The 12,271-nt window shown below is 34.2% G+C and overlaps 1 protein-coding gene across 3 annotated transcripts in view; it reads right to left on the bottom strand.

Annotated features, from left to right (window-relative positions):
- LOC149558653 (UMP-CMP kinase 3-like) overlaps positions 1 to 12,271 on the bottom strand; it is a 219,602-nt gene that overhangs the window by 57,754 nt on the left and 149,577 nt on the right. For all 3 annotated transcript variants that reach the window (XM_089832782.1, XM_089832781.1, XM_089832783.1), the window contains exons 3-4: positions 954 to 1,022; positions 654 to 708 (exon numbers count right to left, since the gene is read on the bottom strand). In XM_089832782.1, coding sequence (XP_089688908.1) covers positions 654 to 708; positions 954 to 1,022 — 124 coding nt within the window. The remainder of the gene's footprint in view (positions 1 to 653; positions 709 to 953; positions 1,023 to 12,271) is intronic.

Genomic DNA, 12,271 nt, shown 5'->3' with positions numbered 1-12,271 from the left:
ATGGATTGACTTTGATACCCTGTAGGAATATAAGAGTATATATCTCAAATTTCATTGAACCATTTTACAATATTCTTAACATGAGCTAAAAATGAACTAACAAATGATCATGAGAAGAAACCACCAAGATTATATTATGCTAATTAACAACTATCTGCAACATACATACAAGCCCTTGTTAATATAGAGCAAGAATGAAGCTAATAAATAGCACCATAAAAAGGATAGTAACTGGTACCTTATCTAGCATGAGTCTAATATGTGGCAATCATTTGCAATTGAGCACAACACATGTCATGAAATATGCAAATGACTAACTTCATTTTGGCAAACAGAAAACTACTATTTAGGACTCACACTAAGTAAGTAAACTTAGCTAGCCTAGTTAAACATAAACAGATGACAAGATAATGTGAACATGCCAACATAAACAAGGCACTTACAAGAAGATCCAAGTGGCCTATGAAAGTCATGGGTAGCGTGCTTTTCAAAATGCCAGCTAAGAAAACTATACTAACAAAAAAGAGCAGAATACGCTTTGGATACTGAAGTTATCTTCAAAGCTAAATCTTAACAAATTACGGTAATATAGGCAAGTATTATTAAGAAAAAAAAGATCAATATAATTCAGAATTCAACAATTTAATGCTCACCTAATACAAAAACCACATACTGCTTTATTTCCTCATGTAGAACTCCATTTGCCGTCTGCAACAATAAAACTGATGCTGAATAGCTGATATTTAATTTTGTTTCTTTAAATTTCACTATATATAAAGCTTGTAATCCTTGATTAACTAGAACCTAGCTCTTGTTCAAAAATAACTAGTGCATGTGAAAGGTTGGAACAATTTGTTCCAAGATTCTTAAAAGATTAGCTACTACATTACTCATGAAACATGTTCCTAAGAACATTTTCATGAATAACACCTATTAAAACCAGGAGATAATACCTTCTCTAGATGAGCTTCTGCAAAAGAAGTGGTCACAAAATTTAATACATGATATGTACCAAGTAACACCTGCAGGAGAAGTGCAAGAGTCAAAGGCACTATGAGATACAAATGGCAGTCCAATAAATGACACAAATTTTTCAAAACAAGAATTTTAGAAGACACGATAAGATGCCAGTAAAGCTTGTTAAGCAGATCCATCAGTTTCAGGGAACTTTATCTAAACAATTGAATAAGAAATATTGGTGCATAATTTGTCAAATATACACATCAGTCAGAGCTAATTACATCTATTACCAGGCTAGCAAGAGAGTAGAAATCTTGCAGATGCACAATGAATTAGTGTAACAATAATTTTACCAATTTAAAAACTTTTATCCAAACAATTATCTTCAAATGCTGAAATGAACAATTATGCACATGAACACAATAATATAAAGATTTATGTGGAAACTCAATGCAGGAGAAAACCATGACAAATAGATGCTTTCTTATATAAACTGTTCTTTTACAATGTTTTGTAGGCTACGACCTACTACAGGCTCCAACCCCAATGTTTATGAGCACCGACTCACTAGAAGCTCCAACTCCCACACTTCATAGGCACTGACCTACTAGAACTGTCAAACCCCACTTTTCGTCTTCATGAGCACCGACCCACTGCACACAAACCGTTCTTCCACCTTGATGATGTTGCTAACTCAACTGATGATGGAAAATTAAACCACACTTTATTTTCATATCTCCTCTATTATATGTATCTCTGAATTTATTCACTCTTCAACTTCATGAAGCTTGTCTTCAATAGAATATACTATTTATTTTCTCCACACAGATATAAATATATACATATATCAAATTTTCTGTAATAACTCCAACCGGTTATAACTTCATCAAACACCAAATTGTTTTATAATTCAATTGTTTGACATTTTGTCGAACACTTTGTAAGCAAGCTCTGATACCACTATAATAACCCCTATCGGTTATGGCTTTAACAGACATCAACTTCCCTTACTAATCAGAGATTGGCATTTAGTCAAACACTTGGCAAACAATATTAAGGAACTCCAAATGTTTGTCAATCTGCAGTTTTCTCAATTCCAAATTACCACACCCAAATAATTAAAAGATAGAGGCAATTTTCTAGATAACCATGATGAAGGACAGGACAATTCAGCTCACTATACCAATTTACTAAATTCTGAATTTGTCTCTATCCCAAATGCTGATGCAAGTGAACAATATTTTTTATTTTGTCCTTTTTGAGAACATATGATTTTTATGAATTTTTCAGAGAGTATAAAATACTTAAACCAAATATTGGAAATACTGTAAGTAAACACTAAATTTCAAACCCAATTTGAATTTATCGAATGAAAAGAGTGTGTTGTTACAAATCAAAATAGACAATGCACCTAGGAAGAATGATTTTCAACTAATTTTTGATATTTGCCAAATGCATTTGCAAAGGGGGTTTGATCCCTAGGCCCATGCAAGCTGGTAGACTCCAGATTAATGCCCATGTTGACTCTTATTTGTCTTGATTTTGCCCAGCAAAGGTAGCCGCTTCAGAAAATAAGCCCCACATCAAATCTAGGTGTAATTATATCCCAAACTCATCCACGATGGGTCTGTAATAATTAACGTTGCCCCTCCAAAACAATGCAGGCACTCTATAGAGTTTAATTTGAATGGACAACTGAATTTGCTAGCCGCCTATCTCCATTTTTGATCCCTATGTCCCAAATTGTGTTGACACAATGAGTAAATAACAAATACCTCCTCCAAGACCCAAGATGTCAACTCCCAATGTTAAATCGATTCCCAGATTTGCAACACAGTTGGTGGGAATTCTCCAATCTCTCAATTCAGAACAGTCAATAACTTATAATATCCAATCTCCAAAAACACAGTAAGGATAGTAAGAGAACTCACAAATTGTTATACAACAGCAACAAATTGCAGAAATACTTAGAACAATCACTAGAACTTCAAAAACCCTTAGCCTGAAACCAATAGATGTATATTCAAAATTATTCTCCTTAGCCACAGAATTTATAGTAAGAGATGTTCGCCAATTGTATACTTCAGCACAATTGCTAAGAACTTCTCAAACTCAAAACCCTTATACTTCAGCAAGGGCCACAAAATATCAGAACTCAAAAAATGCCACAAAGGCAACAAAAGAAAATAAATTATTCAAATGTGCCTTTTCCAATGAAAGCTCCTATTTATAAACCCTTGTTGGCCAAAGTTTCCTAAAAAACTCCACTTTAGAAATTATGAAAGTTTCCCAAAAGAACTCAACACTTGAATCATTATTATAATAACATAAATATTATTATAATAATGCAACTTAATAATTAATGAATAAATAAGAGCTCATGCAATTATTAACCTTATTTATTGCAGGTGACGACCAATTGAAGCCACCTACTACACTGCCAAAAATAGCAACTGCCAAAAATAAACTTACTAAAACTAGTAAATCCACAACTGGGACCCCCAAAACACCCTATCAATTCACGAGGGTTGTTATGATGAGCTAATTCCATCAACTGCACGGACTTGCCAAAAACGGGGACATTACATTTTCAATCTGATTATATATATTTGTTTTCTAGTTCTCTCACTTATTCTTCATTCAATATTTTTATTTTTCTCACACTATTCTTACTCACTCTTCTATTCTTCTTTCTGCACAATACTCTTTCTTCTCTTTTCAAATATATCTTACTACTCCAATCTGCTTACTTTCTTATTCCTTTTTTTCATTCATTTTTATCGTCCATAAATTTTTGTGTTCTTTCTTCTACTCACATATATCTCATACTCTCTCTTTTTCAAATGATCTATTTATCTTATTTATATATTTTCTAAATATAAGAGACGTAACCTTTTGAATACTAATGAATGTGTCCTTTCATTAAATTAATAATTATTCATCCAATAACTTAGTCATTGTTATTTTTATCCTCCTTATTTCGACATTCTTCTATAAAAAATCAAGCGTACTGATGTGGTTGTCCCCCAAACAATATTTAATAGGCTTTGACGGTTGACCCCTCTCCATATAATTTCTACATAACATATGAATTTCACATATCTTTTGTTGATGTAATCTGTGTTCAATCTTTTTATTGAAATACACACTTTATCCAAACTTGCATTCTTCTCCCATATTAAATACTTTGAAGACTCTTTGCTGACATGGCTTTCATTCAAATGTCTTTTGATTGACGGTATATCTCTGACTCATATAGTATGTGGATGTGTTCACATACTTCTCCCATCTGGTTTTTCTTTGAAAACTCATTGCCGTCAATGTGAGCTGCTTGTTTGTCCATCCAAGTCACACATGAGGCCTATCGCTGCATTCAAGCTTTGATGAATTTACCTCTATTAACTCCATATGTTGTCGTTTCTTACATTGTCAACCATAGTCAAATTACTTCTTTTTGTGAGCCACTTCCGTATGGTTATGGAAACTCCTTTGATATATTATTAAATTTCAAGATTTGCTCGTCAGATCACTCCACTCTAATTTGACTTGTTCAATACTCAAGTCTCCATCCTCTTTCACAAGCTGTCTAGACTTGTCCATTGCCACTATTGCTTGTTATCTATCTCTGCGTACTTATTGAGGTCATTGTCTTTTTAATATGGTTGACCTTTACTCCCTCTTATTATTTTATTTTTTTATCATTGATTTTGATTTGTATTCTATCAGCATCCGTACATGACGTTCAGCCTTTTAGAGTCCATATGTTACATTCTGACAGGTCTGGTAGTAAGTAAACTGCTCTTTGTTGCCATATTAAACTCACATTCTATGATTGCCAACATTTGCATCTTTCCAATTTTATGGTCTTTGTCTTATGTCGCTTATATTGACGGTGCATTAATATTTAACTTACAATGATGCTGGTAATATATATATATATATATATATATATTTCCAGTAATGACAGAGATGTTCAACTTCAATAAGAAATGGTGATATATATATATATATATATATATATATATATATATCACCATTTCTTATTGAAGTTGAACATCTCTGTCATTACTGGAAATATGTATATTTAGTGTTCTAGCTCTAAATTTTTTTGCATTTGTAGGAGACTTTGTCTTTAGTCGCTACCTCTCATTCTTCTCCAATTGATGACATGGACTTGCTTCAGATTTCCATTGTCTATCCTATACATTACATAACGATGCTGCATGATACTCTGTTCAACACTAATTAACTTTCGATCCTTTTTAATTGATAATGATAATTTAAGTCCCTCATGGCATCATTTCTAATATTGATTACTTCTGCATGTATTCGCTGCTATTGTGGAGCCTTAATGTCACTGTGGCTTATACAAAGGTGGTCTGCAATATTTGAATCCATAATCGCTGATGTATAGTTTTGCTGACATGTTCTGAGTCCTTCATGCTGAATAAACTGTTGCTATGATTAGTCTCTGGCTGATCTCTGTAAGTCACCAATTCCAGAATACATATGACGTTTTGTTTTTATCGAAACTCCCTAATTCAATGGCTTTGTCTTCCATAGCTGACATGGTCTGTTTATTTTGACTTCTAGCATTCTACAAATGATGACTTTGAGATTTACTTCATACAACTCTACATTTTAAATCAACTTCAATAATATATCATTGCTCCTTTGGATGTTAATTACTCCTCCACTGAGTATTACCACTGCTGAATCTTACCATAAGGAAATCACTAATATCATTTGTGAACTCGTCATTGTATTGACTCTACATCCTTTGATATGTCAATACTGTGTAGTTCCTACATATGTGCTTACATAAAGATGACCTCGTTTAGGTTGACATTGCATCTTTCCTTGAAGTGCTGATATATGCAAAGTATGTACTTGTTGTCTAAGATGTGTCACTTATTTATTTTCATTACTTCAATGGTATCAATCTTCATCTTGACATTTATGATAGTTAACTTGTCTTTCGTATCTTTGATGTCAATGACAATCATTTCAATCAGTCTTGCAGATGCACAGTGAGGTGCAGCAGTTTTATGATCAACAACCTTATTTGATACATAAGAACATATTTGTTTACAACTCCACACCATAGCCAGGAAAGGAATACATGAACAGAATTTCAAATATTTACTGTATAGAAGATTCTATAACTACAATCACAAAATAATAATCACAGCAACAAGGATGCTGATTAAATCCCCGCAAAGACTGCATAGTGTCATTGAAACCTTTGTAGCTTGGCATTAAAAGGTCTTACAGTTTTGTACTCAAAATCCTCAGCCGAAATAGGCAGCAGCCTATCCGATTACAATTTTTATAACTACACAATATAGCCAAGGTGGAGCATCAAAAGGCTCCAGACAGATATACTACTAACAGATAAATTATCAGGATGACAAGTAAACTATGTCCCAGAGTCCCAGTTCCTTTTGCAGGTGACAGAAACATGGAAAGACCTAAAAGAGATGACTAGATGTACCCATTGAAAGCTGGAAATGATATTTAAATAGAACAATAACTTGGGTAAAGGGGACAGGAAGCCCAGCAGTGTATCCCCAACAAACATAGTAAACAGATAAGCACTAGAAAATTTTATTTTGAAAAACAGAAAGTCCACATTAGTCTTGTTGCCCAGATTTTTGTCAACTCGAAATTTTAAAATTTGTGTCAATCCTGAGATTCGGCATAAAAAAATCCTCATTTTCCTGTGCATTCGTTAACGGTCCAAAGCTTTTAATTGCTTTCAGAAGTTTTTGAGTTTACTTGTGGTCTTCCACCAAGTTCATTATTAAGGTTATCTATTTTTAATGAGAAATGATTAAAACTATTTTTCCAAAACATTAATTATTTTAATATTCCTCGACCATTTACCTTAAAAGTGAGCCCACCTTCAAGGAAAAATGGTCAAATCTCCTCAAGTTATCTCCTCCCATCCAAAATGCTCAAAATTTGAGCATTACTAACCAAAACGCTTTGAAATGCTCAAAAAATGGGCATACACAACAACAAAAAATAGTTTAAAATGCTCAAAATTGAGCAAACATAACCAAAATGGTTTTGAACTAACTCCATTTGCTAAGGATGCTCAAGATTTTAGTAATTTTAACCTCATAACCAAAACTTATTTCAAGATTGGGTGTACCTATTGTCCGTAAGATTGTATTATCTCTCATGAATAGTTAAATATGTTGTTAGGAAGTTGTTAAGTAACCAAAGGGCAATCTATTGTGACATGACGGTTGGGTTGCAACCCTTCGGGTATATACGTACACCTTGCCATGAACGAGAAAGGCATCTTCATCGGGATCTTGTAAAATCCCAACTAATTTGCTAGTGGAAAAGCAATCTGATCTTACTGTATGCAGAGAATAATTTAATAATTGATTTGAAAAAATTAAGATATCGTTCCCTTTGTTTGACAGTGTCAGACCAATTTATTGGCAATCAGATTCTTTCCAAATGGCTACAAATATAAGAAGGATGCAAGTGTAAAAGATTACAACAATCTACAACACTTTGATTTCATTAAACTAATATGGAGCAATTTATTTTCCTAAACAAATGATGCATCTGCATAAAGACATTGATGATACCTTTACAGATTGTAAATGGCCGCCATCCAAGTTTCTTAGATGCAGTGGTATAAACTCGAACCAACCGGGGCTCTATTCATTTTGGTTTCTGGAGGGATGCCTACTGCCTCTCATCTATTAGAATGCAGTTTCCACAAACAGTATATGCAGCTGTGTGATAATGGTGCCTGATAAGTTATTATTTCTTCCTTCTCGAAGATGGTATCTCTGTCTCCTCCTATATCTGATGCCCTCTTTTGCCGTATAAGACGTGCACTGGTCCCATAATTCCTTCAGACGTAGATATCACTTTTATTAATTGGTGTTCAACCAATTCTGGGTTTGATTCTTCAAACATGAAATAATCTTTAGACGGCTTCAATTATATACGATGTTATTTTCTTCCACATCGAATATGTGCCACCAATCACCATAACCTTCAATCTTCTGGAAATTTGTCTTCTTTGTCATAACGAGTGAATGTTTAACTATTCTTCAAACGGAATACCAACATCTTCCTTGGTGTTTCTCCACTAGGTCAGCCTCGATCCAATGAAAGGACAGTTTTAATCATCTCTTCATTTGAATACCAAAATGATTCAATTCTCAATATTCCATGCTCTCTTCAATGGTGATCCAAGAGACATCGCCTTCTTTATATAAACAAAGGAAATCCCGTAAAATTGCCAACTGATTCAGTTGGATTATTCGCTTAAAAAGCTTATTATAATATAAACTTAACAAACCTAAGAATGTTTTATTATTAATTAATTTATATTAGTCCAATGGATTTGTGAATTGAAACTAATATATACTAATTAAAGTTTATTTTTCCTTTTCAACTTTCAAAAGGAAAGTCTTCCTAGGTGAATATTATAACTCTCCCCTCCCTCATGTTACTTGCCCACAAGCAACTGCAAATTAGGATGTTGTAACACCTGTTCGCTTTCCCAAGTAGCATCATCCATTGGTAAATTCTTCCATTGGATCAAATATTCCTTGATGTACTGATTATGCATGTCATTCACGAACATCCAAAATTTTGTCAAGAACCATTTCTAGTTTGCCTTTTGAATCCAATGGGGGTAATTCTTTAGAAACGAGTATCTATTTGCCCAATGCTTTCTTGAGATAAGAAGCATGAAAGACATTATGTATGCGGTTGCCTACTAGAAGATGCAGTTCATTAACAACAACACCAATCTTTTGGACAATCTGATAAGGTCCATAGAAGTGAGGTTTTAACTTCTCAGCACTACTGTGTTTGAGTGAAGACTAGCGATATGGTTGTAATCTAAGCTATACTAAATCACCCTCTTCAAAGTTGCGCTCTGTACGCTTCCTGTCTGCATAAATTTTTTGTTGGTTCTAGGCAGTTTGTAAGTTCTCCTTGAGTGCCTTAAGAATATCTTGACTTTCTTGAAGCCAATTCTGAGCTTTGGGTACATTACCATGGTCGAAAGCAAGATCAACAAAGGATACTACATCATATCCATAGAAAGCCTTAAAAGGGGTCATATTGATAGACATATGGTATGTCGTATTATAACAATATTCACCTAAGTATAACCACCTAATCCAAGTCTTTTGATGTCCAACCGCATAGTTGTGAAGATATCCTTCAACCCACTTCTTTACTATTTCCGTCTAACCATCTGTTTCTGGATGGTAACTGGTGTTGTGGTTCAACTGAGATGACCCTTACTATAAGGGTTATCCAAACTGACTTTTGGCAATTCGTCAAACACTTAGCATGCAACCATGAATGCATGAAGATATAATGTTTGAAACAATTCACCAAGTAAACAGATGAAACAAGTGCAGTTGATACCAACAATATTTAGGAAAATTTGATTGTTATTAGCATTCAGAGATTGATTTGTACAAACTCTAATGGAAATAGCAATTTTTGCAATGTTTCAATTAAAGGTAACAGCGTCTAAGCATCTACAGTCCTAAACCTAATTTTTAAAATCAAGAACCTGGAAATCTGCAGTTAAGTGTGTCACATGCATGAATCTTTAAATGGCACCTCTTCCTAACCGTCTGCAACCCTGCTGGTGTAAATCGCTGAATGTGGTCAGGTCTGCTCCTGTTTGTTACAGCACTGTCGTACCTGTATGGCTCTGGCACATTTTTTTAAAAATAAATTCCTCAGCCCTCCAAACAGTCCCCAAATGATATATGATGAATCGCCTAGTATTAATTAAATAGCCTCCAAAAATAACGAAGGTAATTCTGAACAGTTTGTGATATGAAGACAATTTTGTGACCTGTGCCCTGGTACGGCTCTGACATGTACGGCCCTGTTCAACAAATAATTGGCTGTGTATTGGATGCTTTCCTTGGTAAAATTTGAGACGCCTTAGGGTATTGTATAACCCCTTCCCAAGCAAAAATTCAAACTCCTATGCTATGAAGAGTTATGAGCAAAATATGAGTTTAGACTTGATCAAAATCTCATCCGAAAAAGCACAGTTTTTTTCTCCTAAACTTGGCCAGTTGATGCTGTAAGAAGAGGATGAACTCCGAACCCTTGCAAAGAACTAAAATCCTCAAAACCACCCTTCATAAATGATCCTTCATGAAATGGCAGAATACCATCTCTAATGAGCAACCCTTCAGAAGATATCTCACTTCCTCAGTTATGCAGATCCAAGGGAGTTTTTGTTCCCAAAGACCTAATGGAAATTTGCAGATTGAAGACCACAAATTGCTCCAATATGATAAGTAGTAGAATCCACACAATTGCTTGTTCAAATGGGTGCCTCCTGTCCTCTATTTATTCACCTTTTTGAGAAGTCACTGGAAGCTTCTAGAAACGTCTTTTATAATATCTTATTATAATGCGCTTTATTATTAAATAACTTTATAAAATTAAATAAATAACTTTATAAAATTAAAAGTGCAATCTCAATTCAACATTAGAACATGTAGGCCCCACTTACTGGACGTAGGATTAATTATACTTCTCTGAGAGCAAAATGCAATCATCTGGCAACGGAATGACTCTCTCTCCAAAATCATTTGCCTACGAGAGTCGATGATAGGCAAATCTACTGTAGGAATCATGTCGCTAGAGAGGGGACATGACATCAACTTTGTGCCTATCAGTCGAAACAATTCTTCCCAAAAGATGCTCAAAAATTGACTATCCCTGTCACTCATAATGCTCCTTGGCAACCCATGCAAATAGAATACCTCTTTGAAAAATAATTCAGCAACTTGAATTGCTGTGAATTCCATTGTGATAACAAAGAAATGGGCAAATTTCGTTAATCTATCAACCACAACAAAAATACAATCTTTACCTTGTGCTCGAGGTAAACCAGTAATAAAATCCATGGAATTACTTTCCCATTTTTGTTGTGGAATAGGTAAAGGCTGAAGTAGTCTACCTAGATAGGAATGCTTGGCTTTATTTTGTTGGCATGTGATACATTCCTTCGCATAACGTAAGACATCATTTTTGAGTCCTTTCCATCTAAATCTTTCACGTATTTGCCAATAAATTTTAAAATAACTAGGATGTCCTACCAAAGGAAGATCATGAACTGCCTATATAATTCTTAATTTTAATTTAGATCCAAGAACAAGAAAGATTCTATCTTTGTAGTAAATAATATCATTCATGATCTTATATCTGTCATCCGGTACATTTCCATCCATTAAATCACAAGCAAATGCGTTCTTGGAATATTCTACTAACAATAGTGATTTCCAATCAGTGGTTACCCCTGATAAAAAAAATTATTTCTGGTTTCCTAGATAATGCATCAGCAAAAACATTATTCTTACCTTTGACATATTCAATTTCAAAATCATAAGCTTGGATTTTACTAACCCATTTCTGTTGCCTATCATTCAAATCTTTCTGGTTCAAGAAATATTTCAGACTATTATGATTAGTTCTAACTAGAAATCGGCCACCAACTAGATATTGCCGAAATTTAGCCAATGCATGCATAATTGCCAACATTTCCTTATCATTTATTGAAAACAATCTTTCGGCACTATTAAGTTTCCTGCTCTCATAAGCTATAGGGTGTTTATTCTACATTAGAATTGCCCCTAATCCTTCACCTGAAGCATCACATTCTAATACAAAAGACTAATTGAAATTAGGAAGTGCAAGAACCGGACAAGAACTCATTACCTCTTTGAGTTTGTCAAATACCTATTGTGCTTCTTCAGTCCATCTAAATGCCCCCTTTTTGGTAAGATCTGTGTAATGGACACCCAGGATTGCCCAAAAGCTGAATCAATTGTTGAGATTATATTAATTCTAAAAATGCTGCAATCAAGTACAAAGAGAAGTATTCCAAAGGCCAAACCCTAAGGGAATGACGTCTAGAATGTTACAACAGAGAATGAATGTCCTCTATTGCCAAAAAAAATATGTGATTCACACATCCAAACTCTTATCAAATGCAATTCTCAATCATCCGATACAATAATCCCATGCTCAACAATGAGACTTTCAGCCCTATTTATCCTTTTTTTCATCCTTCTAGAAGGAACTAAAACATTAATTAATTGCAAGAGCTAGAAGCTTCCTCCTTCCAATAATTAATGTGTTCTCTAGAAATCCCTCCCTAGCAATAATTAATTAAATCACGAGAGGCTTCCGTCCTTCCAATAATTAATACATACCCTAGAAACTATTAATACAAAGTCACCTTTTAATTTTAATTGAATGACTTTAATTTTCTTATCCTCCACTT

The sequence above is a fragment of the Cupressus sempervirens genome, chromosome 5 (genome assembly GCF_028749045.1).
Source record: "Cupressus sempervirens isolate cs-2001-9-10 chromosome 5, ASM2874904v1, whole genome shotgun sequence".
Classification (NCBI taxonomy): Eukaryota; Viridiplantae; Streptophyta; class Pinopsida; order Cupressales; family Cupressaceae; genus Cupressus; species Cupressus sempervirens.
Note: the sequence above shows the minus strand (reverse complement) of the source record. Positions and strands in the feature narration are given on the sequence as shown.